Genomic DNA, 24,977 nt, shown 5'->3' on the forward strand with positions numbered 1-24,977 from the left:
GCCCAGATCGACCCCCCACCTGCCCGGTAACTGTGAATCACCATGATGTGGAGGCCTTACTGGATTCTGGTAGCCGGGCCACCCTGGTGCGTAAGGATTTGGTGGGCCCAACGTGTCTGACCCCGGGAAAGTCCTCCCAGTTTCCTGTGTCCATGGGGACACCAGAGAATACCCCCATTACTGAACTTACAATGACCAGCACACGGGGAACCATACACACGACGGCGGGGTGGTTGATTCCCTCCCGTCCCTGTCCTAATTGGACGAGACTGCCCAGCCTTTTACCCACTCTGGAGAGAGTCTCAGGGAGAGGATAACCCGAGTACCTCGGAAACGGAGAGGCAAGACTCATCCTGGGAAGGCTCCGGTGCAATCCTCCGAGTTACTCACTCCCGCCCGGGCTCTGATAGGGATGGCAGGTGCCCAGACCGACACCGAGACTGGTCCGGGATACGGGTGGGAGAAGAGAACGCAGCCCAGGAAAGTGCTCCGTTCTCCAGTGAAGAAGACGTCCCAGGCACCCAAGAGCTTCCCCCTCTCACAGGCCAGTATGGTACGGCTCAATTACAAGATCCTACTCTTGCAAATGCCTTAAGAAATGTGCAGGTATTAGAAGGTGTAGTGTTAGGTGATAAGACAACCCCGGCGTCTAAGGAGAAGACAGCCTTTGCCACCCCGGAGGGGCTCTACCAGTATACCCGACTTCCGTTTGGTCTCCACGGGGCACCTGCCACGTTCCAACGCCTGATGGATCGAGTCCTTGCGCCCCACAAGAGGTACGCAGCGGCTTATTTGGATGATGTGGTTATACAAAGTCAGGATTGGGCCAGCCACCTACCCCGGGTACAAGCGGTGCTGGATTCGCTCAGGGAAGCAGGGCTCACGGCAAACCCCGAAGAAGTGCAAGGTGGCCTTCAGTGAGACAAACTACCTGGGGTACACCATTGGGCGGGGGTTGGTCAAACCACAGGAAGCCAAACTGCGGGCCATACAGGACTGGCCGCAGCCCATCAACAAGAAGCAAGTAAGGTCATTTTTGGGCCTCGCTGGCTACTATAGACGCTTTATTGCAGATTTTGCTACCATAGCGGCACCATTGACGGAGCTGACGACCAAACGCCACTCACGAATGGTGAAGTGGAACCCTGCGGCGGAGGCGGCTTTCCGCAACCTGAAGCGAGCACTCTGCTCCAGTCCGATCCTGGTGGCACCAGACTTCAAGAAGGAATTCATTGTCCAAGCGGATGCCTCGGAGGTGGGTCTGGGTGCTGTCCTCACCCAGGCACATGACGGGAAGAACATCCCATTCTCTACCTAAGCAGGAAGTTACTTCCAAGAGAGAAGAACTATTCAACGGTGGAGAAGGAATGTCTGGCTGTAGTCTGGGCCCTGGAGTCCCTTCGGTTCTATCTCCTGGGCCGACGTTTCATGGTGGTATCTGATCACGGCCCTCTGCAGTGGATGGCCAAGAACAAGGAATCAAACAGTAGAGTAACCAGATGGTTTTTGAGCTTGCAACCGTTTAACTTTTCGGTTGTCCACAGGGCTGGCAAGCACCACGGAAATGCGGACGCCCTCTCCCGGCGTGATGCCTTCTTCACTGCCTTTACCCCGACGAGGACGTCGGTCCCGAGGAGGGGGATGTGTGATGTCACGAGAGGCTGTGTCCTGGAGGGACGTTACATCCCCTGAGGTGGCTGCAAACCCAGACAGCTATGGCTCCATCTGCTGGTATGGTCGGGAACTCCAACCCTCTGTGGCCAATCTTCCCACGCAGCTGAAACCAATCAGGGGCTGATGGGCTGGGGTTGTTTTGAAGGGAAGAGACACGGTCTGGAGGGTGGGCTCTGGGAAGAAGAGAATTGTGTTATAATTTCGTTAGTTGCCGAAGACGGTTAATAAAATCCTTGTTTTGGTTGAACCTGGTCTCCCTGCACTACTTGGGCAATCCCGCTGGAAGCTGTGTAGCCTCTCGTGGCATCACAGTATGTATATATATATATATATACAGTTGAAGTCGGAAGTTTACATACACCTTAGCCAAATACATTTAAACTCAGTTTTTCACAATTTCTGACATTTAATCCTAAAATTCCCTGTCTTAGGTCAGTTAGGATCACCACTTTATTTTAAGAATATGAAATGTCAGAATAATAGTAGAGAGAATGGTTCATTTCATCTTTTATTTCAAACATCACATTCCATGTGGGTCAGAAGTTTACATACACTCAATTAGTATTTGGTAGCATTGCCTTTAAATTGTTTAACTTGGGTCAAACATTTCGGGTAGCCTTCCACAAGCTTCCCACAATAAGTTGGGTGAATTTTGGCCCATTCCTCCTGACAGAGCTGGTGTAACTGAGTCAGGTTTGTAGGCCTCCTTGCTCGCACACAATTTTTCAGTTCTGCCCACACATTTTCTATAGGCTTGAGGTCAGGGCTTTGTGATGGCCACTACAATACCTTGACTTTGTTGTCCTTAAGCCATTTTGCCACAACTTTGGAAGTGTGCTTGGGGTCATTGTCCATTTGCGACCAAGCTTTAACTTCCTGACTGATGTCTTGAGATGTTGCTTCAATATATCCACATAATTTTCCTTCCTCATGATGCCATCTATTTTGTGAAGTGCACCAGTCCCTCCTGCAGCAAAGCACCCCCACAGCATGATGCTGCCACTCCCGTGCTTCACGGTTGGGATGGTGTTCTTCAGCTTGCAAGCGACCCTCTTTCCCTCCAAACATAACAAATGTCATTATGGCCAAACAGTTCTATTTTTTTTCATCAGACCAGAGGACATTTCTCCAACAAGTATGATCTTTGTCCCCATGTGCAGTTGCAAACCGTAGCCTGGCTTTTTTATGGCGGTTTTGGAGCAGTGGCTTCTTCCTTGTTGAGCGGCCTTTCAGGTTATGTCGATATAGGACTCGTTTTACCGTGGATATAGATACTTTTGTACCTGTTTCCTCCAGCATCTTCACAAGGTCATTTGCTGTTGTTCTGGGATTGATTTGCACTTTTCTTTGAGAAGGACGCTGTCACGGATTCCGCCGAGGCTGCTCCTCCTCCTTGTACGAGCAGGCGTCGGCGGTCGCCGTCCCCGGAGTACTAGCTGCCACCGATCTTTGTTCTGTGTGTGATTGCTTTTGTCTGTCTGTCACACCTGTGTCCAATTGTTTATTGATCACCTGTCCTATAAGTTCTGTCTGTTTGCTTAGTAGGATTGTGTGTTGTTGTTCGCCTGTCGTAGTGCTGCGTGTTTCGTTTCTTGTTTTCTGTTTTAGTGTTTTACGCATTGTGCGTAATGTTCGCCTCTGTGTTTTTCGAGGCAGTTTGTTTACCGTTTCCTTGTTGGATTATTTGAGTAAACTCTGTTGGACTGAGCCTCGGTGTCCTGCGCCTGACTTCCACCCCACATACACCTCACCTCTTGACAGAACAACACACCCTCATGGAGTCAGCAGGAGCAGTAGCGGCACCCAGGTTGCTGGGGGAGCAGTTACGCTATCAAGACAGCTTGTTCCAGCAACTTGAGGCCGCCCTTGACGAGGTGTCCAACAAGATGAGTCGCTTGGTGACGAGGGAAGTGCCCACGCCATCACCCACGATCCCATCACCAACGACCAGTCCTCCTCTCTCAGCACCGAACCCAGTGGCATTCGGCTCTCGCTCCCGAGGGCATATGACGGTTCTGCAGCCGGGTGTCAGGGTTTCCTCCTGCAGATAGAACTATACCTGGCTACTATACACCCAGCGCCTCGGGATACGAGAGCGTCGCCGCCTCATCTCCTGTCTATCCGGTAAGGCGTTGGAATGGGCCAACGCCGAATGGAGGAGAATAGACGCAGCTACCATCACCTACGCTGAGTTCTCCCGCCGCTTCCGGGCAGTCTTCGATCACCCACCTGAAGGGAAGGCGGCGGGGGAGCGTCTGTTCTACCTCCGACAGGAGAGGAGGAGCGCACAGGAGTTCGCACTGGAGTTCCGGACGTTAGCTGCGGATGCGGGATGGAATGAGAGGGCCCTCATCGACCAGTATCGGTGTAGCCTGCGAGAGGACGTTCGTCGTGAGCTGGCCTGCAGGGACACCAACCTATGCTTCGACCAGCTGGTGGACATCTCCATCAGGCTTGACACCCTGCTGGCCGCCCGCGGACGTCCCCGAGTGGGGGTCGTCCATTCCATCCTCCAGCACCTCTGAGCCCATTCCTATGGAGCTCGGGGGTGCTGGCGCTAGAGAGAGGAGGAGGGAGAACCCGAGGAGGGCCAATCCCTGCACCAACTGTGGCCGTGGAGGACACACCGCGGCCAGGTGCTGGGGAGGGTCTTCTGAGAGAGGGGACAACAGGTCACGCACTGGGGAGTCATTTCAGGTGAGTAGGCGCCCCACTTACCCAGAGCTCTCTGTTGGTCACATGAGCATTCCTGTGCGTTTTCCACAGGTGGCACCTCATTCCCAGCATAAGGCGCTAGTAGATTCAGGCGCAGCTGGGAACTTTATTGATCGGGCATTTTGTGCTAGGTTAGGAATTCCCCTTCGGCCGGTAGAAGTTCCATTCCCTGTCCATGCGTTAGACAGCCGGCCGTTGGGGTCGGGTCTAATCAGGGATGTCACGGCACCGCTGACGATGACTACGCAGGGGGTCATGAGGAAATCATTCAGTTCTATCTGATTGACTCTCCTGCGTACCCAGTGGTGTTGGGGCTTCCCTGGTTAAGCACCCACGATCCTACCATAGCGTGGCAACAGAGGGCTCTTATGGAGTGGTCTGCCCAGTGTGTAGGGAGATGTCTAGGTGTTTCCATAGGGGCGACCTCGGTAGAGAGTCCGAACCAAGTGCCCGCACTGCGCATTCCCCAGTATGAGGATTTAGCACTAGCGTTTAGCAAATCGAGAGCAGCACGGCTACCTCCTCATAGACAGGTGGACTGTGCGATAAATCTCCAGACCGGAGCAGCTTTTCCCAGGAGTCGTGTGTATCCCTGTCTCAAGAGGAGACTGCGGCTATGAAGACTTACATAGCCGAGTCCTTGGCACAGGGATACATACGGCCCTCTACTTCTCCGGTTTCCTCGAGTTTCTTCTTTGTGAAGAAGAAGGACGGGGGATTGCGCCCGTGTATTGATTACCGTAGTCTCAATCAGATCACAGTAAAATACAGTTACCCACTTCCACTGATTGCGACGATGACGGAGTCATTACGCGGAGCGCGTTTCTTCACAAAGTTGGATCTCAGGAGCGCGTACAATTTGGTGCGCATTAAGGGGGGGGATGAATGGAAAACAGCATTTAGCACCACCTCGGGTCATTGGCTTGAGGGGGCTCAACACCCTTTTCTCATTCTGACTGATCACCGCAACCTGGAGTACATCCGGGCAGCTAGGAGATTGAACCCTCGTCAGGCTAGGTGGAACATGTTCCTAACCCGGTTTGTGTTTAAGATCACATACATCCCTGGGTCCCAGAACGGTAAGGCAGACGCACTGTCCCGACAGTATGACACGGAGGAGAGGTCCATTGAGCCTACTTCCATACTGCCGAAGTCTTGTCTGGTGGCTCCGGTAGTATGGGAGGTCGATGCGGAAATCGAGCGGGCGCTGCGTACCGACCCTACTCCCCCCGAGTGTCCTGTGGGGCGGACGTACGTTCCACTCGAGGTTCGTGATCGGCTTATTTCGTGGGCTCATACATCACCCTCCTCTGGACATCCTGGTATTGGTGGGACGGTGCACTGCCTTAGCGTGAAATACTGGTGGCCAACGTTAGCCAGGGATGTGAGGGTTTATGTCTCCTCCTGCTCGGTGTGTGCCCAGTGTAAGGCACCTAGACATTTGCCCAGGGGTAAGTTACATCCTCTGCCCGTTCCACAACGACCATGGTCCCACCTATCTGTAGATTTTGTGACCGATCTACCCCCTTCCCAGGGTAATACTACCATTTTGGTCGTTGTGGATCGGTTTTCTAAGGCCTGTCGTCTCCTCCCACTGCCGGGTCTCCCTACTGCCCTACAGACCGCCGAGGCCCTCTTTACCCACGTGTTCCGGCACTATGGGGTCCCCGAGGATATTGTGTCCGACCGAGGTCCCCAGTTCACCTCCAGAGTCTGGGGGGCTTTTATGGAACGCCTGGGGGGTCTCGGTTAGCCTTACCTCGGGTACCACCCAGAGAGCAATGGGCAGGTTGAACGTGTTAACCAGGATGTGGGTAGGTTTTTGAGGTCCTATTGCCGGGACCGGCCGGAGGAGTGGTCGAGGTATATCCCTGGGCAGAGATGGCCCGGAACTCTCTCCGCCACTCCTCCACCGGATTAACACCTTTCCAGTGTATTTTAGGGTATCAGCCGGTCCTGGCACCGTGGCACGAGAGCCAGACCGAGGCCCCTGCGGTGGACGAGTGGATTCGGCGCTCAGAAGAGACGTGGGGACGCTGCCCATGTCCATCTGCAGCGTGCCATCCGTCAACAGAAGGCGAGCGCCGATCGCCACCGCAGTGAGGGGCCGTGTACGCACCGGGAGATCGAGTCTGGCTCTCGACTCGAAACCTGCCCCTCCGCCTGCCCTGCCGGAAGCTGGGTCGGCGGTTTGTGGGGCCCTTCAAAGTCCTGAGAAGATTGAACGAGGTGTGTTACAGATTACAACTGCCTATTGAGTACAAAAATATTAACCCCTCGTTCCATGTGTCTCTTCTCAGGCCGGTGGTAGCTGGTCCACTCCAAGAGGAGGAGATAGGAGAGACCCCTCCACCCCCTTTGGACATCGAGGGGGCACCGGCGTACAGGGTCCGGACTATATTGGACTCGAGGCGCCGGAGGAGTGGTCTCCAGTATCTCGTGGAGTGGGAGGGGTACGGTCCGGAGGAACGGTCCTGGGTGCCCAGGAGGGACATCCTCGATCCATCCCTCCTGACTGAGTTCCACCGTGGGCATCCCACGCGCCCGGGTCCGCGTCCTCCTGGCCGTCCCCGAGGCCGGGGTCGGTGCACGGCTGGAGCCGCGCGTCAAGGGGGGTACTGTCACGGGATTCCGCCGAGGCTGCTCCTCCTCCTTGTACGAGCAGGCGTCGGCGGTCGCCGTCCCCGGAGTACTAGCTGCCACCGATCTTTGTTCTGTGTGTGATTGCTTTTGTCTGTCTGTCACACCTGTGTCCAATTGTTTATTGATCACCTGTCCTATAAGTTCTGTCTGTTTGCTTAGTAGGATTGTGTGTTGTTGTTCGCCTGTCGTAGTGCTGCGTGTTTCGTTTCTTGTTTTCTGTTTTAGTGTTTTACGCATTGTGCGTAATGTTCGCCTCTGTGTTTTTCGAGGCAGTTTGTTTACCGTTTCCTTGTTGGATTATTTGAGTAAACTCTGTTGGACTGAGCCTCGGTGTCCTGCGCCTGACTTCCACCCCACATACACCTCACCTCTTGACAGACGCATGAATCAAGCCACGTACAAGGTTGTCCTGGAAGAAAACGTGCTTCCTTTTGCTCTGATATTGTTCCCCAACTCTGAGGATTGTTTTTTCCAGCAGGACAATGCGCCATGCCACACAGCCAGGTCAATCAAGGTGTGGATGGAGGACCACCAGATCAAGACCCTGTCATGGCCAGCCCAATCTCCAGACCTGAACCCCATTGAAAACTTCTGGAATGTGATCAAGAGGAAGATGGATGGTCACAAGCCATCAAACAAAGCCGAGCTGCTTGAATTTTTGCGCCAGGAGTGTCATAAAATCACCCAACATCAATGTGAAAGACTGGTGGAGAGCATGCCAAGACGCATAAAAGCTGTGATTGAAAATCAGGGTTATTCCACCAAATATTGATTTCTGAACTCTTCCTAAGTTTAAAAATGAACATGAACTTATTTTCTTTGCATTATTCGAGGTTTTTGTTTATTTTGACCAGTTGTAATTTTCTGCAAATAAATGCTCTAAATGACAATATTTCTACTTGGAATTTGGGAGAAATGTTGTCAGTAGTTTATAGAATAAAACAAAAATGTAATAAATAAATAGTGAAACCAGATAAACTTATATTTTTGCAGTGGTCTCTTCATTTTTTCCAGAGCTGTATATATATATATATATATATACAGTGGGGAGAACAAGTATGTGATACACTGCCGATTTTGCAGGTTTTCCTACTTACAAAGCATGTAGAGGTCTGTAATTTTTATCATAGGTACACTTCAACTGTGAGAGATGGAATCTAAAACAAAAATCCAGAAAATCACATTGTATGATTTTTAAGTAATTAATTTGCATTTTATTGCATGACATAAGTATTTGATACATCAGAAAAGCAAAACTTAATATTTGGTACAGAAACCTTTGTTTGCATTTACAGAGATTTCCTGTAGGTCTTGACCAGGTTTGCACACACTGCAGCAGGGATTTTGGCCCACTCCTCCATACAGACCTTCTCCAGATCCTTCAGGTTTTGGGGCTGTCGCTGGGCAATACGGACATTCAGCTCCCTCCAAAGATGTTCTATTGGGTTCAGGTCTGGAGATTGGCTAGGCCACTCCAGGACCTTGAGATGCTTCTTACGGAGCCACTCCTTAGTTGCCCTGGCTGTGTGTTTCGGGTCGTTGTCATGCTGGAAGACCCAGCCACGACCCATCTTCAATGCTCTTACTGAGGGAAGGAGGTTGTTGGCCAAGATCTCGGGATACATGGCCCCATCCATCCTCCTCTCAATACGGTGCAGTCGTCCTGTCCCCTTTGCAGAAAAGCATCCCCAAAGAATGATGTTTCCACCTCCATGCTTCACGGTTGGGATGGTGTTCTTGGGGTTGTACTCATCCTTCTTCTTCCTCCAAACACGGCGAGTGGAGTTTAGACCAAAAAGCTATATTTTGTCTCATCAGACCACATGACCTTCTCCCATTCCTCCTCTGGATCATCCAGATGGTCATTGGCAAACTTCAGATGGGCCTGGACATTCGCTGGCTTGAGCAGGGGGACCTTGCGTGCACTGCAGGATTTTAATCCATGACAGCGTAGTGTGTTACTAATGGTTTTCTTTGAGACTGTGGTCCCAGCTCTCTTCAGGTCATTGACCAGGTCCTGCCGTGTAGTTCTGGGCTGATCCCTCACCTTCCTCATGATCATTGATGCCCCACGAGGTGAGATCTTGCATGGAGCCCCAGACCGAGGGTGATTGACCGTCATCTTGAACTTCTTCCATTTTCTAATAATTGCGCCAACAGTTGTTGCCTTCTCACCAAGCTGCTTGCCTATTGTCCTGTAGCCCATCCCAGTCTTGTGCAGGTCTACAATTTTATCCCTGATGTCCTTACACAGCTCTCTGGTCTTGGCCATTGTGGAGAGGTTGGAGTCTGTTTGATTGAGTGTGTGGACAGGTGTCTTTTATACAGGTAACGAGTTCAAACAGGTGCAGTTAATACAGGTAATGAGTGGAGAACAGGAGGGCTTCTTAAAGAAAAACTAACAAGTCTGTGAGAGCCGGAATTCTTACTGGTTGGTTGGTGATCAAATACTTATGTCATGCAATAAAATGCAAATTAATTACTTAAAACTCATACAATGTGATTTTCTGGATTTTTGTTTTAGATTCCGTCTCTCACAGTTGAAGTGTACCTATGATAAAAATTACAGACCTCTACATGCTTTGTAAGTAGGAAAACCTGCAAATCGGCAGTGTATCAAATACTTGTTCTCCCCACTGTATATATATATATATATATATTTGCGAGAAAGAAAACCATATGGGGGATTGGAAGTGATGCAGACAATTACATTGATGGAAGTTACAATCTATCTGCAATATTAAAACTGATCTACCCCCTAAAAAATAAATAATAGAAAAATAAAAAATTAAATAACACTCCACAAGATCAGTTGGATAACACTCCACAAGATCAGTTGGATAACACTCCACAAGATCAGTTGTATAACACTCCACATTAGCGTTCCAAAATACTTCAATACATTCTCACAGCTGTAATGTCTGACTGTGCAAGCAGCAGGACTTAGAGTTTCTAATTTTCCCAAATGAAAGATTCACTTTTCACTACGTTCACACCACATAATAGGGCAACAATATGTAATTATACAGATGTACTAATCACGATATTTCACATTGTTCATCTGCATAACTTAAATGGCACAGTCATTTGCATGAGAGAAAGTCCACTTGATCAATAGTTATTGCTTTAATATCCTAATTGCTCTAGTATCCTATGGTGCCACAGGTGCCAATGACATCTATAGTGCCACCAACTGGTTTGGTGCAGCCATCTAAGGTTGCAGTAACTTTATATTCACACAGCTTCTAAGGACATATACTGTACACAAGGTTTACATACCAAATTTCATGGCCCCATGTCCATCGGTTCAGTTCTTATAGCCCTGGTGTGATGTGGTGCCATCTAGTGGTGTAGCGTGGCTGACCTTGAATGCAGCAACTAATCATTTTCAAATTCATTAGAGGCAAATTTATTGAGTCTATATACCAAATCTGGAGTCAATCTGGATTATGGTTCAATTGATAAAGTATTTTTTGCATTAGCAAATGTGCTAACATGCATCTATAGGTACATTGCGGCCATTTGTTAATGCAGCAACCTTTTCTCAAACCATTAAAGCCTGATGTAATGTCTAAACACAAAATCTGAAGTGAATCTGATGTATTGTTCATGAGGAGAAGATGATTGCAGATGATTTTGAGCATTAGCGTTACAAATGCAAAGAATGAGTTGTTAATAGTTTTCTTGTTTTTTGAGATATCAATACCAAATTCAGTGTGGTTCATCTTAGGGACATCCATGATAGTGATTACAAGTTTGATAGGCCACTGTGGAGTGGATTTACAGTGCTGTCACGATCGTCAGGGAGAGACCAAGGCGCAGCGTTGAATGCGAACATTATATTTATTAGAATGATCACACGATCAAAATAACAGACGAAAACGTGATGTCTTTGGTTACATAAACAAACCAAATAAGAACAAGAAACCACAAACACAAAGTGAAAGACAGACAGTTAAATATGGCTCCCAATCAGAGACAACCAGCTGACACTCGTTGCCTCTGATTGGGAGTCACTCAGGCCAACATAGAAATACAAACATAGGAATTACACACCCTGGCTCAACATAACAGTGTCCCCAGAGCCAGGGCGTGACAGTACCCCCTAAAGGCGCGGACTCCGACCGCGCCAACTAAATACCACAGGGAGGGACCGGGTGGGCACTCCGCCTTGGCGGCGGATCCGGCTCCGGGCCTGATCCCCACTCCTCTCCAACCCCCAAAGTACCCCTGGTCCGGGTCTGGCCCCGCTGGCCGGAGCTGGACTGCACACTGATGGAGCGGATTGCTCTAGCTCCGGCGTAACGCATCTGACCGGTGCCGGACCAGGCACCAGTGGAACAGGCGCGGGCGTGCCGGACGACGACGCACACCACTGGCTTGGTGTGGGGAACAGGCACGGGCCGTGCTGGACTGACGACGCACACCACTGGCTTGGTGTGGGGAGCAGGAGCGGGCCGGACAGGGCTGACGAAACGCACCACTGACTTGGTGCGGGAGCAGGCCGGGCCGAAGCTGGCGACACGCACCGTAGACTTGGTGCGGGGAGCAGGAACGGGCCGAGCCGGGCTGACGAAACGCACCACAGACTTGGTGCGGGGAGCAGGAATGGGCCGGACTGGGCTGGCGACGCGCACCACAGACTTGGTGCGGAGAGCAGGAACGGGCCAGACAGGGCTGACAAAACGCACCACAGACTTGGTGCGGGGAGCAGGAATGGGCCGAGCCGGGCTGACGAGCGCACCACTGACTTGGTGCGGGAGCAGGAACGGGCCGAGCCGGGCTGACGAAGCGCACCACTGACTTGGTGCGGGGAGCAGGAACAGACCGGACCGTACTGGGGACACACACCACTGGCTCTACATCGGGATCTGGAACGGGCCGGACCGGACTGGTAACACACCCCAGTACCTCTCGCCGTGCCTCTCCACCTTCCATCCCCTCTTCGACCAGTGGCCCCCGTAACCTGGCGGCCTCCTCTGCCAACCCGCTGGACCGCTCTATCGCGGCCTCCTGCTGCCCCGACGTCGTGAGCCCCCCCCTAAAAAATTTCTGGGGGTCTCTCCTCCCCGTGGGCCAGGCCTCTATCGTTCTCGCCCAACTCTCGCTCTTCTCTCTCCAACTCCCGCTATTCAGCTCCTCAATGGGCTTGACCCAGTCGAAGCTCTTCCTCAACTGTTCCCAAGTCCACCCTCTCTGCTCCTCACTAGGCTTGACCCAGTCGAGGTTGCCACGGAGATCTGCTAGCGATGGCTCCTGGACACGCTGCTTGGTCTGGTTTTGGTGGTTTCTTCTGTCACGATCGTCAGGGAGAGACCAAGGCGCAGCGTTGAATGCGAACATTATATTTATTAGAATGATCACACGATCAAAATAACAGACGAAAACGTGATGTCTCTGGTTACATAAACAAACCAAATAAGAACAAGAAACCACAAACACAAAGTGAAAGACAGACAGTTAAATATGGCTCCCAATCAGAGACAACCAGCTGACACTCGTTGCCTCTGATTGGGAGTCACTCAGGCCAACATAGAAATACAAACATAGAATTACACACCCTGGCTCAACATAACAGTGTCCCCAGAGCCAGGGCGTGACAAGTGCATTAAAAGGACACGTAAAATCAGATTTTTGACTTGTCAATAACTAAGCCATCTTTTGACCAATAACTTAGTTTTCCTCAAACTAAGTTAAGACATGTACCATGGGCATACATTCCAAATTTGGTCTTATGGTTCATGAGAAGAAGATTTTGAAAGTATAGACTATTGCAGCATAGATATAGGAGACTGAGACAGAGGGGGTCAGGGGACACTGTGGCCCTGTCCAAAGTTACCCCCGGACAGGGACAACCAGGCAGGATATAACCCCACCCACTTTGGTGAAGCCCAGACCCCACTCCACTAAAGGGATATCAACAGGCCACTAACTTAATGCCCTGAGACAAGGCCGAGTATAGCCCACGAAGATCTCCCCACTGAGCCCGAGGACAGGAAGGATGGAAGAGCACGAGCAAGCTAGTGATTTAGCCCCCGTGATTATCACCCATAGTAAGAACAGCCAGTGGTGATAGGCTAGGCTACTTTCTAAATGTAATCCGTTACAGTTAGTAGTTACCTGTCCAAAATTGTAATCAGTAATGTAACCTTTGGATTTAAAAAAAACCTCTGTAGCGTAATCTGATTACTTTCAGTTACTGTTATATTACGTTCCCTTTAAGAGGCATTAGAAGAAGACAAAAAGGATCCATCAAATGCGTTTAGTGTGCCATCAGTGGTCTCTTACTTGTGGTCAGACTCGCTTAAGTGGAACAAACTTAAACATGCTCCTTTTTTCAATGCTGAATTGAATGTCATTGAAAAACAGAAAGGTGTCATTGTATGTTTTCACAAACATCCTTTCTGAATTTAAAAGTAGGCCTAATCCAAGAACTAATCATCTAGTTTTTCAAAAGTAGCTGTAATCTGATTACAATAGTTTTGCTGGTAACGTAACCGACTACAGTAAAAAAATAATAATCTGTAATTAGATTATATGTAACTAATTACATGTAACCAATTACTCCCCAACCTTCAAATAACATTGTATTTGTCACATGCTTCATAAACAACAGGTGTAGACTAACAGTGAAATGCTTACTTATGGGCCCTTCCCAACAATGCAGAGAGAAAGAAAATAGAGAAAAAATAGAAAAATAATAACACAAAGAATAAATACACAATAAGTAACGATAACTTGGCTATATACACGGGGTACCAGTACCGAGTCAATGTGCAGGGGTACGAGGTAATTGAGGTAGATATGTACATATAGGTAAGGGCAAAGTGACTAGGCAACAGGATAGACAATCAACAGTAGCAGCAGTGTATGTGATGAGTCAAGAGTTAGTGCAAAAAGGGTCAATGCAGATAGTCAGGGTATCTATTTGGTTAACTATTTAGCAGTCCTATGGCTTAAACGTAGAAGCTGTTCATGGTCCTGTTGGTTCCAGACTTGGTGCATTGGTACTGCTTGCCATGTGGTAGCAGAGAGAACAGTCTATGACTTGGGAGGCTGGAGTCTTTGACAATTTTTAGGGCTTTCCTCTGACATGTCAGTGAAGACACTTGCTAGCTGGTCAGCGCATGCTCTGAGTACACTTCCTGGTAATCCGTCTGGTCCTGCTGCCTTGTGAATGTTAACCTTTTTAAAGATCTTACTCACACCGGCTACGTAGAGCGAGATCACACAGTCGTCCGCAACAACTGGTGCTCTCATGCATGGTTCAGTGTTGCTTGCCTCAAAGCGAGCATAGAATGCATTTAGCTTGTCTGGTAGGCTCGAGTCACTGGGCAGCTCGTGGCTGGGTTTCCCTTTGTATTCTGTGATAGTTTGCAAGCCCTGGCACATACGACGAGTGTCAGAGCCGATGTAGTAGGATTCGGTCTTAGTCCTGTATTGACGCTTTGCCTGTTTGATGACTCATTGTAGGTCGAAGCAAGATTTCTTATAAGCGTCTGGATTAGTGTCCCGCTCCTTGAAGGTGGCAGATCTTTAGCTCAGTGCGGATGTTGCCTGTAATCCATGGCTTCTGGTTGAGATATGTACTTATGGTCACTGTGGGGATGACTTCATCGATGCACTTATTAATGAAGCCGGTGACTGATATGATAAAATCATCAATGCCATCGGAATAATCCCAGAACATATTCCAGTCTGTGCTAGCGAAACAGTCATGTAGCTTAGCATCCGCTTCATCGGACCACTTCCATATTGCTTGTAAACAGGAATCAGGAGGCTACAGTTATGGTCAGATTTGCCAAAGGGACGGCGAGGGAGAGCCTTGTATGCGTTTCTGTGTGTGGAGTAAAGGTGATCTAGAGTTTTGTCGCCTCTAGTTGCACAGGTGACATGCTGGTAAAAATTAGGTAAAATGGGTTTCAGTTTCCCTGCATTAAAATCACCGGCCACAAGAAGCGCCTTCTCTGGATGTGCATTTTCTTGTTTGCTTATACAGCTCGTTGAACTCCAAGAAACATAGAATATTACAGTTCTTCAGGTCCCGTTGATAGGATAGTCTCGAACAGAGCTCGTCCAGTTTGTTCTCTAGTGACTGTATGTTCCACAATAGAACGGTGGTTAGATGCGGTTTATTTACTCGTGTATCTGCCCTCTCATTGACCAGAAGCTGTTTTCGGTCATAGGAAATGATGGTGGGGACATGATGTAAAATACAAAGGAAAATCCCAGGTGATTTTATTATAACGTGTGCAGCGTTTTTATTTTTATTTTTCATGAATTCACCTACAACTCCTGTAAAAAAGGCTGCTCCTCTCCTCTCCACTCTACTTAACTTCCCCTCACAGTCCCTTCAGTTTCCCTTAAATCCCGTTAGTTTGTCTGCTCAGCCTACTTAAATTATCCCTCACCCATCATAGCCCTGCCATCCCCAACCAATCAGAAAGCTTGGAAATGTGCATCTGGACACAGCACCCACCCACTCAGGTCAGAGTTTTATCGTCATCCGAAGGGAGAAGACGCATGTTTCTGAGGGCTTTTTATTGTCGACAGTAACACAAATGTCTGAATGTTGTGCGTGCATTGAAATGTAAGTTGCAGGGGGGTTTATTGGGGGTTTTACATGCTGTGTAATAATAGGTCATTACCAGCTTGTAATTTACGACCCGGTGGCACCAGGGCAGATCTGATAAGGTCTCAGCCTGGCAGATTCTCACACAAGGCTGGAGAGAGAGGGTGCCATAAATCTTGACCCTTTGTCAATCCAAGTAATTGGTTTCTCTCTCTCTCCAAGAGGTGAATGTTTAAGTTTATATTGATGCTTTGTTTATAGCCCTTTATAGACATGTTGTAAGTGTAATGCCATTTGCCATTTATTCATGTACATATACAGTACCAGTCAAAAGTTTGGACACACCTACTCATTCAAGGGTTTTTATTTATTTTAAAAAATGTACATTGTAGAAAAATAGTGAAGACATCAAAACTATGAAATAACACATATGGAATCATGTAGTAACCAGAAAAGTGTCCCAAACCACTTCAATTGGGTTGAGATCGGGGGATTGTGGAGGCCAGGTCATCTGATGCAGCACTCCATCACTCTCCTTCTTGGTAAAATAGCCTTTACACAGTCTGGAGGTGTGTTGGGTCATTGTCCAGTTCAAAAACAAATGATAGTCCCACTAAGCCCAAACCAGATGGGATGGTGTATCGCTGCAGAATGCTGTGGTAGCCATGCTGGTTAAGTATGCCTTGAATTCTATATAAATCACAGACAGTGTCACCAGCAAAGCACCCCCACACCATAACACCTCCTCCTCCATGCTTTATGGTGGGAACTACACATGCGGAGATCATCTGTTCACCCACACCGCGTCTCACAAAGACACAGCGGTTTGAACCAAAAATCTCAAATTTGGACTCCAGACCAAAGGACAAATTTCCACCGGTCTAATGTCCATTGCTCATGTTTCTTGGCCCAAGCAGGTCTCTTCTTCTTATTGGTGTCCTTTAGTAGTGGTTTCTTTGCAGCAATTTGACCATGAAGGCCTGATTCACACAGTCCCCTCTGAACAGTTGATGTTGAGATGTGTCTGTTACTTGAACTCTGTAAAGCATTTATTTGATCTGCAATTTCTGAGGCTGGTAACTCTAATGAAGTTATCCTCTGCAGCAGAGGTAACTCTGGGTCTTCCATTCCTGTGGCGGTCCTCATGAGAGCCAGTTTCATCATAGCGCTTGATGGTTTTTGCAACTGCACTTGAAGAAACTTTCAAAGTTCTTGAAATTTTCCAGATTGACTGACCTTCATGTCTTAAAGTAATGATGGACTGTCGTTTCTCTTTGAGCTGTTCTTGCCACTTGGTCTTTTACCAAATAGGGCTATCTTCTGTATATCAAAATTGGTTATTCTTGCAAAAGACTCACTATTTTGCAACCTTGCTTGCACAGATAGGAGAGACATCAGAGACTGTAATATTCTATCCTCTGCCCAGGCTTTTATCTGGGGGCTGAGGCTAGTAGTCTCCTGGTCCCTAGTCAGACAAGTTGCCTCCCACATTAACAATGTTCTGTTGCCCTATACTGCTACGTTTAGACAAAGAATATCTATTGTATTGACAAGATAGCCAAGTGACTGCTCAAACAATGGAAATACATGTCCTCAATAATTGAAGGCAGGCGAAATCAGGTGGGACCACTCTAGCCAATGAGAGGGCAGATACGCGTGTGAACAACAGGCACAATTAAGTTGTTTTTCTAAAAGTTGCAGGAATGCCCCGTGCATCATCCATTTATAAAGGTACATTTGTAACAGCCTAAACATTACGAAACTTCAATTCAATCAAATACGCCTCACGTAATTCGACACTCTCATAGACCTCCATACAAAAGGGCTTATCTCACACGGACAGATTTTGGGCAGAGTAAATCCTCTCGCTCCTCCTCTTCCTCTCCGATTGAGACAGGCAGCCCAATTTTGATTTTGGTGTTGTTCGTTTTGCATGGCCCGGTACCCCGGTTGAGCAAATTTTAGACCATTCCATTGGCCCTTAAGTGAAATCTTCACCCGGGGCACCGGTCCATGCAAAACGAACTCCACCATTTTTTCCACTATCACATCAGATCTATTCATATCAGATCTTTTTCGGAGCTGATCTGATTAGTCAAAAGAAATTAATTAATCAGAAATGGGCTGCCACTGAACGCAGCCTTGGTGCTTTGAAAGGCTGGTCATGGCTCACATCAACACCATTATCCCAGAAACCCTAGACCCACTCCAATTTGCATACCAACAGATCCACAGATGATGCAATCTCTATTGCACTCCACACTGCCGTTTCCCACCTGGACAAGAGGAACACCTACGTGAGAATGCTATTCATTGACTACAGCTCAGCGTTCAACACCATAGTGCCCTCAAAGCTCATCACTAAGCTAAGGATCCTGGGACTAAACACCTCCCTCTGCAACTGGATCCTGGACTTCCTGACAGGCCGCCCCCAGGTGGTAAGGGTAGGTAACAACACATCTGCCACGTGCTCAGTCCCCTCCTGTACTCCCTGTTCACCCATGACTGCATGGCCAGGCACAACTCCAACACCATCATTAAGTTTGCAGACGACACAACAGTGGTAGGCCTGATCACCGACAACGATGAGACAGCCTATAGGGAGGAGGTCAGAGACCTGGCCATGTGGTGCCAGGATAACAACCTCTCCCTCAACGTGACCAAGACAAAGGAGATGATTGTGGATTACAGGATAAAAAAGAGGACTGAGCATGCCCCCATTCTCATCGACAGGGCTGTAGTGGAACAGGTTGAGAGATTCAAGTTCCTTGGTGTCCACATCACCAACGAACTATCATGATCCAAACACACCAAGACAGTCGTGAAGAGGGCACAACAAAGCCTATTCCCCCTCAGGAGACTGAAAACATTTGGCATGGGTCCTCAGATCCTCAAAAAGTTAACAGCTGCACCATCGAGAGCATCCTGACTGGTTGCATCACCGCCTGGTATGGCAACTGCTTGGCCTCCGACGGCAAGGCACTACAGAGGTTAGTGCGTACGGCCCAGCACTGGGGCCAAGCTTCCTGCCATCCAGGACCTCTATACCAGGCGGTGTCAGAGGAAGGCCCTCAAAATTGTCAAAGACTCCAGCCACCCTAGTCATAGACTGTTCTCTCTGCTACCGCACGGCAAGCAGTACCGGAGCGCCAAGTCTAGGTCCAAAAGACTTCTCAACAGCTTCTACCCCCAAGCCATAAGACTCCTGAACAGTTAATCATGGCTACCCAGACTATTCGCACCCCCGGTACACCCCTGTATATAGCCTCCCTACTGTTATTTTATTTTACTTCTGCTCTTTTTTTCTCAACACTTTTTTTTTGTTGTTGTTTTATTTTACTTTTTATTAAGAAATAAATGCATTGTTGGTTAAGGGCTGTAAGTAAGCATTTCACGGTAATGTCTACACCTGTTGTATTCGGCGCATGTGGCAAATAACATTTGATTTGGTCTGGGATTTCCCGAGACTACGATGAATAATCTAATATTCATACAGTTTCTCCTCCAATCCAGTAGGTGGCGTGCATTACCATTTGTATTAATAGAAAGCGGTATCCTGTCTGCAACGTCAGCAATCAGCATATTTGAGCAACTCTGCAGCTACTTGGAAAGCCTTTCAACTGGGAAGTTGGAAAAACTGCAGAAATGGTCAGTATATTGTCATCATTTGTTGACAATCCAAAACATGTTGCGTGTATACTTGTAATATACATTGTCATGTCGGATATGAGTTTCTTTGGAAATGGATGATGGTGGATTTGTGCCGCATACTTTCGCCGGTCAGCTGTATGTTAGCTGCAGGCTAGGTTCCAGCGTGGCGATATGGCGCTCAAAGGCCTACCTCAACATTTCCAATTGCATAAAAACATGTTTGTTGTAGATGTCAGCCTAAATGCTGTGTTTAGATGGTACGAGGTAGACGGCAAACCAGATGTCATTGTTTTCAATAAGAGCACGACGGTAAATGCCGTCAGCCGCCATGGTAAACGGGGCTTACCGCCAGAGTTAAAATATTTCAACTTTTGCAGTCTACTGCAGCGTTGTTTTCTACCTGATGTTGATTTGTACTGTTTGTTTACTGAAATCCCCATAGTAATGCATACGGTAGTGTTGACTTGCTTTTGCCTTCACAATCTTTCTTGTCCCGACTGGTATGACGGTTTTTGCGTCTGTCGTCTTAAGCTGCAGTCATTTATGTGGCACTGCGCCCAAAAAAGAAATGGAACATAAAAATTAAAAAAAGTCTGCCGAGGTGCACATTGAATATGATGGAACAGTCTACATTTTATTTTTCCTCTGCAAACAAAACAAGTAATGGATAGAAAGTCAGACTACCCCATATTAGATACCTAGTGGGCGTGTTGTGTTCTGAGAGAAATATTCCTCTAGAGGCGCATTCAAATTATGAGTCCCATAAGGAGGGAAACATGCATTCGTACAAGCAGTCAATGCACAGCTATTCGTTGCTGTCGCTGGGAAAACAGCATTTTTAATGACATTTGTTAAGATGGGGATCCCAGCTTTCCATTCTTAATGTATTTATTTCTCAACTCATAAATATCCACGTGAGGTGTACCATTTTAAACCTGGAAATTTTTAGCAACATCATGTTAAGCACATTATGCTTTGCAATGTGCAGTAATTGCATAGGGGAGAGTGGGGTTAAATGTAACATGGGTCAATTGTAGACTAACTTGGGGGTAAAACGCCACCCTAACAGAGTCATTTTGGAGTGACTTAAATTGTGATGAGACAGATTACATATTTTGTTGAACAAGAGTAGTGGCAACCAGGGAAAGTGTTGGGGAGGAGGGGGATGGTGACGTGAGGTGGTTTCTGTGTGGAGCACAGGCAGGGGGCGTGTTACCCCGGGTGGCGGTAGGCCTACATTATATCCACTGTTTTTATGCATGTTTTTTGGGACCCAGACCCCCCTCCCCCTTTTACCCCCACTGCAGCAAAAAAAAATCCCTGAGGAAACACTGGTCATCCTACTAATCGCTCATAACCATGAAAAATTAAACTGGTTAAGGTATGAAGCTGTCAGTTGATAACATTCCTGTTGGAAGTGCTAGATACAGACTAGCTAGGTAGCTAATTGCAGTGCTGCAAGTTTTTGCCACCAATCGTAAGAAAGTTTCCACATCAACAGCTCTAGATAAGTGTCATGGGAAGCTAACACTGCAGAAATATGTATTGCGTGTTTGCTGACACCCCTGACCCTGTCGCCAGAAATCTGCAATGGCAGCTGTCTCACCTCTCTTTCTCTCTACAGGGCTTTGTGAAGGTCGTTAAAAGTAAGGCCTACTTCAAGAGATACCAGGTGAAATTCAGGAGAAGGCGAGGTACATTTTTCTTGATATGTAATGCACATTCACTCACCCTTCATATATCATACTCTCGCCAACCACTGACTCAATAGATTGGAGAATAAACTATGTATTGGCTATTTGATTTTCATGGCAAATGCTGGCATACTAACCAGTTGTGTGAATTTGTGTTAAATTCACTGCTTCTTGATGATGATTCCAAGATCTCTGAGCAAATTGTAGTTGGTCCTTCATTTGCGACGGCTGATGTTTTTTGTTCTTTCAAGACGGGGCTGAGAGAAGCGAGGTGAATTAACTTCTAGAAGTGCTGAAGATAAACAGTCAAGTGATTGGCTATATCCTATTGGTGAATTCTGGCATACTAACCAGTTGTGTGATTGTCTTTGACAGAGGGGAAGACTGACTACTTTGCCCGTAAGCGCCTGGTCATACAAGACAAGAACAAGTACAACACGCCCAAGTACAGGATGATCGTGAGGTTCTCCAACAGAGACATCTGCTGCCAGGTGAGTGCTATGGAGGGCTGCTGTGTGCAGGCTTTTGTAACAGCCCAGCACTAAGAATCTTGCTAACTTTTTTTTTACCACATCCAGACCCTCACCACTTCTATCTCTATTATCTCTGTTTCAGATCGCTTACGCCAAGATTGAGGGAGACCAGATTGTCAGTGCTGCCTACTCCCATGAACTGCCCAAGTACGGCATCACCGTGGGACTGACAAACTACGCTGCAGCCTACTGCACAGGCCTACTGCTGGCCCGCAGGGTAAGGGCCAGACACACACCCTAATGCATGCTTACACACACACCCTAATGCATGCTTACACACACACCCTAATGCATGCTTACACACACACACACCCTAATGCATGCTTACACACACACACACCCTAATGCATGCTTACACACACACACACACACCCTAATGCATGCTTACACACACACACACACACCCTAATGCATGCTTACACACACACACACACACCCTAATGCATGCTTACACACACACACACACACCCTAATGCATGCTTACACACACACACCCTAATGCATGCTTACACACACACACCCTAATGCATGCTTACACACACACACACACTAATGCATGCTTACACACACACACACACACACACACCCTAATGCATGCTTACACACCCTAATGCCTGTTATGCTGGTATGGGGATATTCTTTACCTGCTTTTACAGTCGTGTAGACTCAGTGAAAGCGCAGTGAATGCAATTAATTTTCAGTGTATCAAGCTTCTATTCATTTGAGGATATACATTGGCAACAGAGATTGCTGCCAAATCTTAGACCAATTTTTCATTAGAGAAATGCATTCTTTCGCTCCTCCTCAGCTGCTGAACAAGTTTAGCCTGGACCAGGTGTACGAGGGCCAGGTGGAGGTGACGGGAGATGAGTTCAACGTGGAGAGTATAGACGGCCAGCCGGGGGCCTTCACGTGTTTTCTAGACGCCGGGCTCGCCAGGACGTCGACGGGAAACAAAGTGTTCGGAGCACTAAAGGGCGCTGTCGACGGTGGCCTCTCAATTCCTCACAGGTTAGTTAAGTGCAAGCAGAATATGTATCCCCTTTATTGCCCATCTAGGACCTGAAGTGTCCTATATGACCAACACAGAGGGGTAAATTATTGTAGTTCTCTCATAAACCTGCAGTGAAGGCTGAACTCCTCACTGCGGATCCTGTCGGGAGAGACAATGTGTCCATGTCTCTTCTCTTGCCCTTCATCGGAAAATGTTTGTATAATGAATGCCCAAGACTAACTATCAATTCTGTATTAAGACATTTCCTTTGTCGTTTTCAAATAATGTGATTATGAAAAACATTGACTATTCAAATCAACCAAAGTAATCCAGTGTGGTATCACCATCTCCTCTCTCTCTCCTCAGCACAAAACGTTTCCCAGGCTATGACATGGAAAGCAAAGAGTTCAACGCAGAGATGCATCGCAAACACATCATGGGCATGAACGTGTCTGACTACATGAGTTACCTGATGGAGGAGGACGAAGACGCCTACAAGAAACAGTTCTCCCGCTTCATAAAGAACGGAGTCACGCCAGACACAGTAAGGCCGTTTACACAGCCCACTGAGTCAGACAGCCTGCACTCCTGATCCTGGAATGGGAGAGGATCAGTTGGTTTGGCAACTCCTTTTTCACACACTTAAAGTTGTTAAATTCGCTGCTTCTTGATGATGATTCCAAGATCTCTGAGCAAATTGTAGTTGGTCCTTCATTTGCGACGGCTGATGTTTTTTGTTCTTTCAAGACGGGGCTGAGAGAAGCGAGATGAATGACCAGATAGGGCTGTTTGGTGGTTTTCTGTGACTCTTGTCCTGACCCGTTTGTTACCTTACCTCCGTATAAGCAATGTGTTGTTCTTTCAGGTAGAGGAGATGTACAAGAAAGCACATGCCGCCATTAGAGAGAACCCAGTCCACGAAAAGAAACCCAAAAAAGACGTCAAAAAGAAGAGGTGGGTTTGGTACACAGTTGCTGGCTTTTCATTTGGGAACATTTAGAAATTGTGCATTGGGGTAGTGCTTCTTTATGATGATACGAAGTATGCTGAGCAAAATGTAGTTGGTCCTTCATTTGCAACAGCTGATGTCCATTGTCCTTTCAAGACGGGGCTGAGAGAAGCGACTGAATATTGTAGATCTGCTGGTAGCATCAAAACATTGAGCGATCGGCCATTCATCTTGTTTGCTGTGCTGATGGTTAATGGGGGATTGTTTTCTCTGTCGCAGGTGGAACCGCGCCAAACTCTCGCTGGCACAGAGAAAGGACCGCGTCGCCCAGAAAAAGGCCAGCTTTCTACGAGCACAGGAAGCAGAGGCGGCGGACGGTTAGAGGGACCACTGCACATTGGCTTAATAAATGTATTGCAAATGACATTACTGTGTTTCACTTTGCTCCCTGTGGTAACACTGCCCTGGCAGTTTGCGAGAATGGCTTTTTGTATACTGACGTTTTTATATTTGAGGGAAATTCTGGTGCGATTGAATGATGGACTTGATTAGCAGGTTCTCCAATGCATTCCATTTTTAACATCCTTTACTAACCTTTTTAGTCTGGGTATATTTCCTCATACTCACTGCACAGTAGACAGTCAGGATAATCCACTTTCAACTCAACTGACAAAAAAAACCCTAAGATTAGACCACAGTGAGTGGTATGTGGTTTTTATTGTGCAAAACATGCTGGTTCAAACTTCAAGGTAAACATGAAAACATACATCTACATTGCAATTCATCCCTCAAATGCAGCTATGACCTTCGGTTTAACACCTTCAGAATCGACATCGGACTGGGTTTCTTTTTTAAAAGTGTGACCTACATGTTTAAAAGGTTGAGCTGTAGAAACAGCAAGTCAAAAATGCAACAAGCAGTTCATGTACAGCACTCCTTCATAAGTGGTAGACAAACATCCATAAAAAAATGAAACTAATTCCAAGTCTGGTATTTTCAGCATGATCTCTTATCTTGTACAGTATATGGTACTAGAATGGGTGGTGAAATGTCCAGCAAAGTGGATGCATCCCAATAATATATCTTATCTCTTGAAGTGTACACTTGTTCCACTACTTCCCATAAATCTAAAAGCAATGGATTGGTTGAGGTATGTACTAATACCAGTCGTTTCCTTTCAAATCAGGGAAGGGAACAAGTGCACACTTTGGGAGGAAGGAAAGATTATTGGGACAAAGCCATAGACTTCTATAATACTCTGTTTCTTCAGTTAGATTTCTTGGTCACATTGTCTTCATGTAACGTGCAAGTGTTCTTCAAATGTGTAGTTCATACAACTACTATCACTTCAAAATGTTCCATGAGCCTTTTCATAAACAGCAAATATCTCTACAGTTATTTTCCAGCATGCTGAATATGAATCGTAGTAGTCCATTATTCTTCCAACGACTCATGCCTAGATTAAATCAGATCAAGCTTTAATCGGTGATAGCCGACACCCGCATAGCTAATGTTTTGGCGGGGTCTGAGGTGTAACTGTTGGAGCTGTCAA

General features: G+C 47.4%; 1 protein-coding gene and 1 non-coding gene across 2 annotated transcripts; both read left to right on the forward strand.

Annotated features, from left to right (window-relative positions):
* The first annotated feature begins 19,165 nt into the window (after positions 1-19,165).
* LOC121535030 (60S ribosomal protein L5) lies at positions 19,166-23,849 on the forward strand. Its single transcript, XM_041841706.2, has 8 exons — positions 19,166-19,252; positions 20,880-20,949; positions 21,325-21,440; positions 21,565-21,699; positions 22,291-22,493; positions 22,843-23,020; positions 23,342-23,430; positions 23,705-23,849. The coding sequence occupies exons 1-8, from the start codon at positions 19,250-19,252 to the stop codon at positions 23,805-23,807; spliced, it is 897 nt and encodes a 298-aa protein (XP_041697640.1). The 5' UTR covers positions 19,166-19,249; the 3' UTR covers positions 23,808-23,849.
* On the forward strand, positions 22,530-22,653 carry LOC121535827. Its single transcript, XR_005994796.2, has one exon. It is a non-coding gene; the product is annotated as a small nucleolar RNA SNORA26 (small nucleolar RNA).
* Positions 23,850-24,977: the final 1,128 nt, after the last annotated feature.

Source organism: Coregonus clupeaformis, chromosome 21, assembly GCF_020615455.1.
Source record: "Coregonus clupeaformis isolate EN_2021a chromosome 21, ASM2061545v1, whole genome shotgun sequence".
Lineage (NCBI taxonomy): Eukaryota > Metazoa > Chordata > Actinopteri > Salmoniformes > Salmonidae > Coregonus > Coregonus clupeaformis.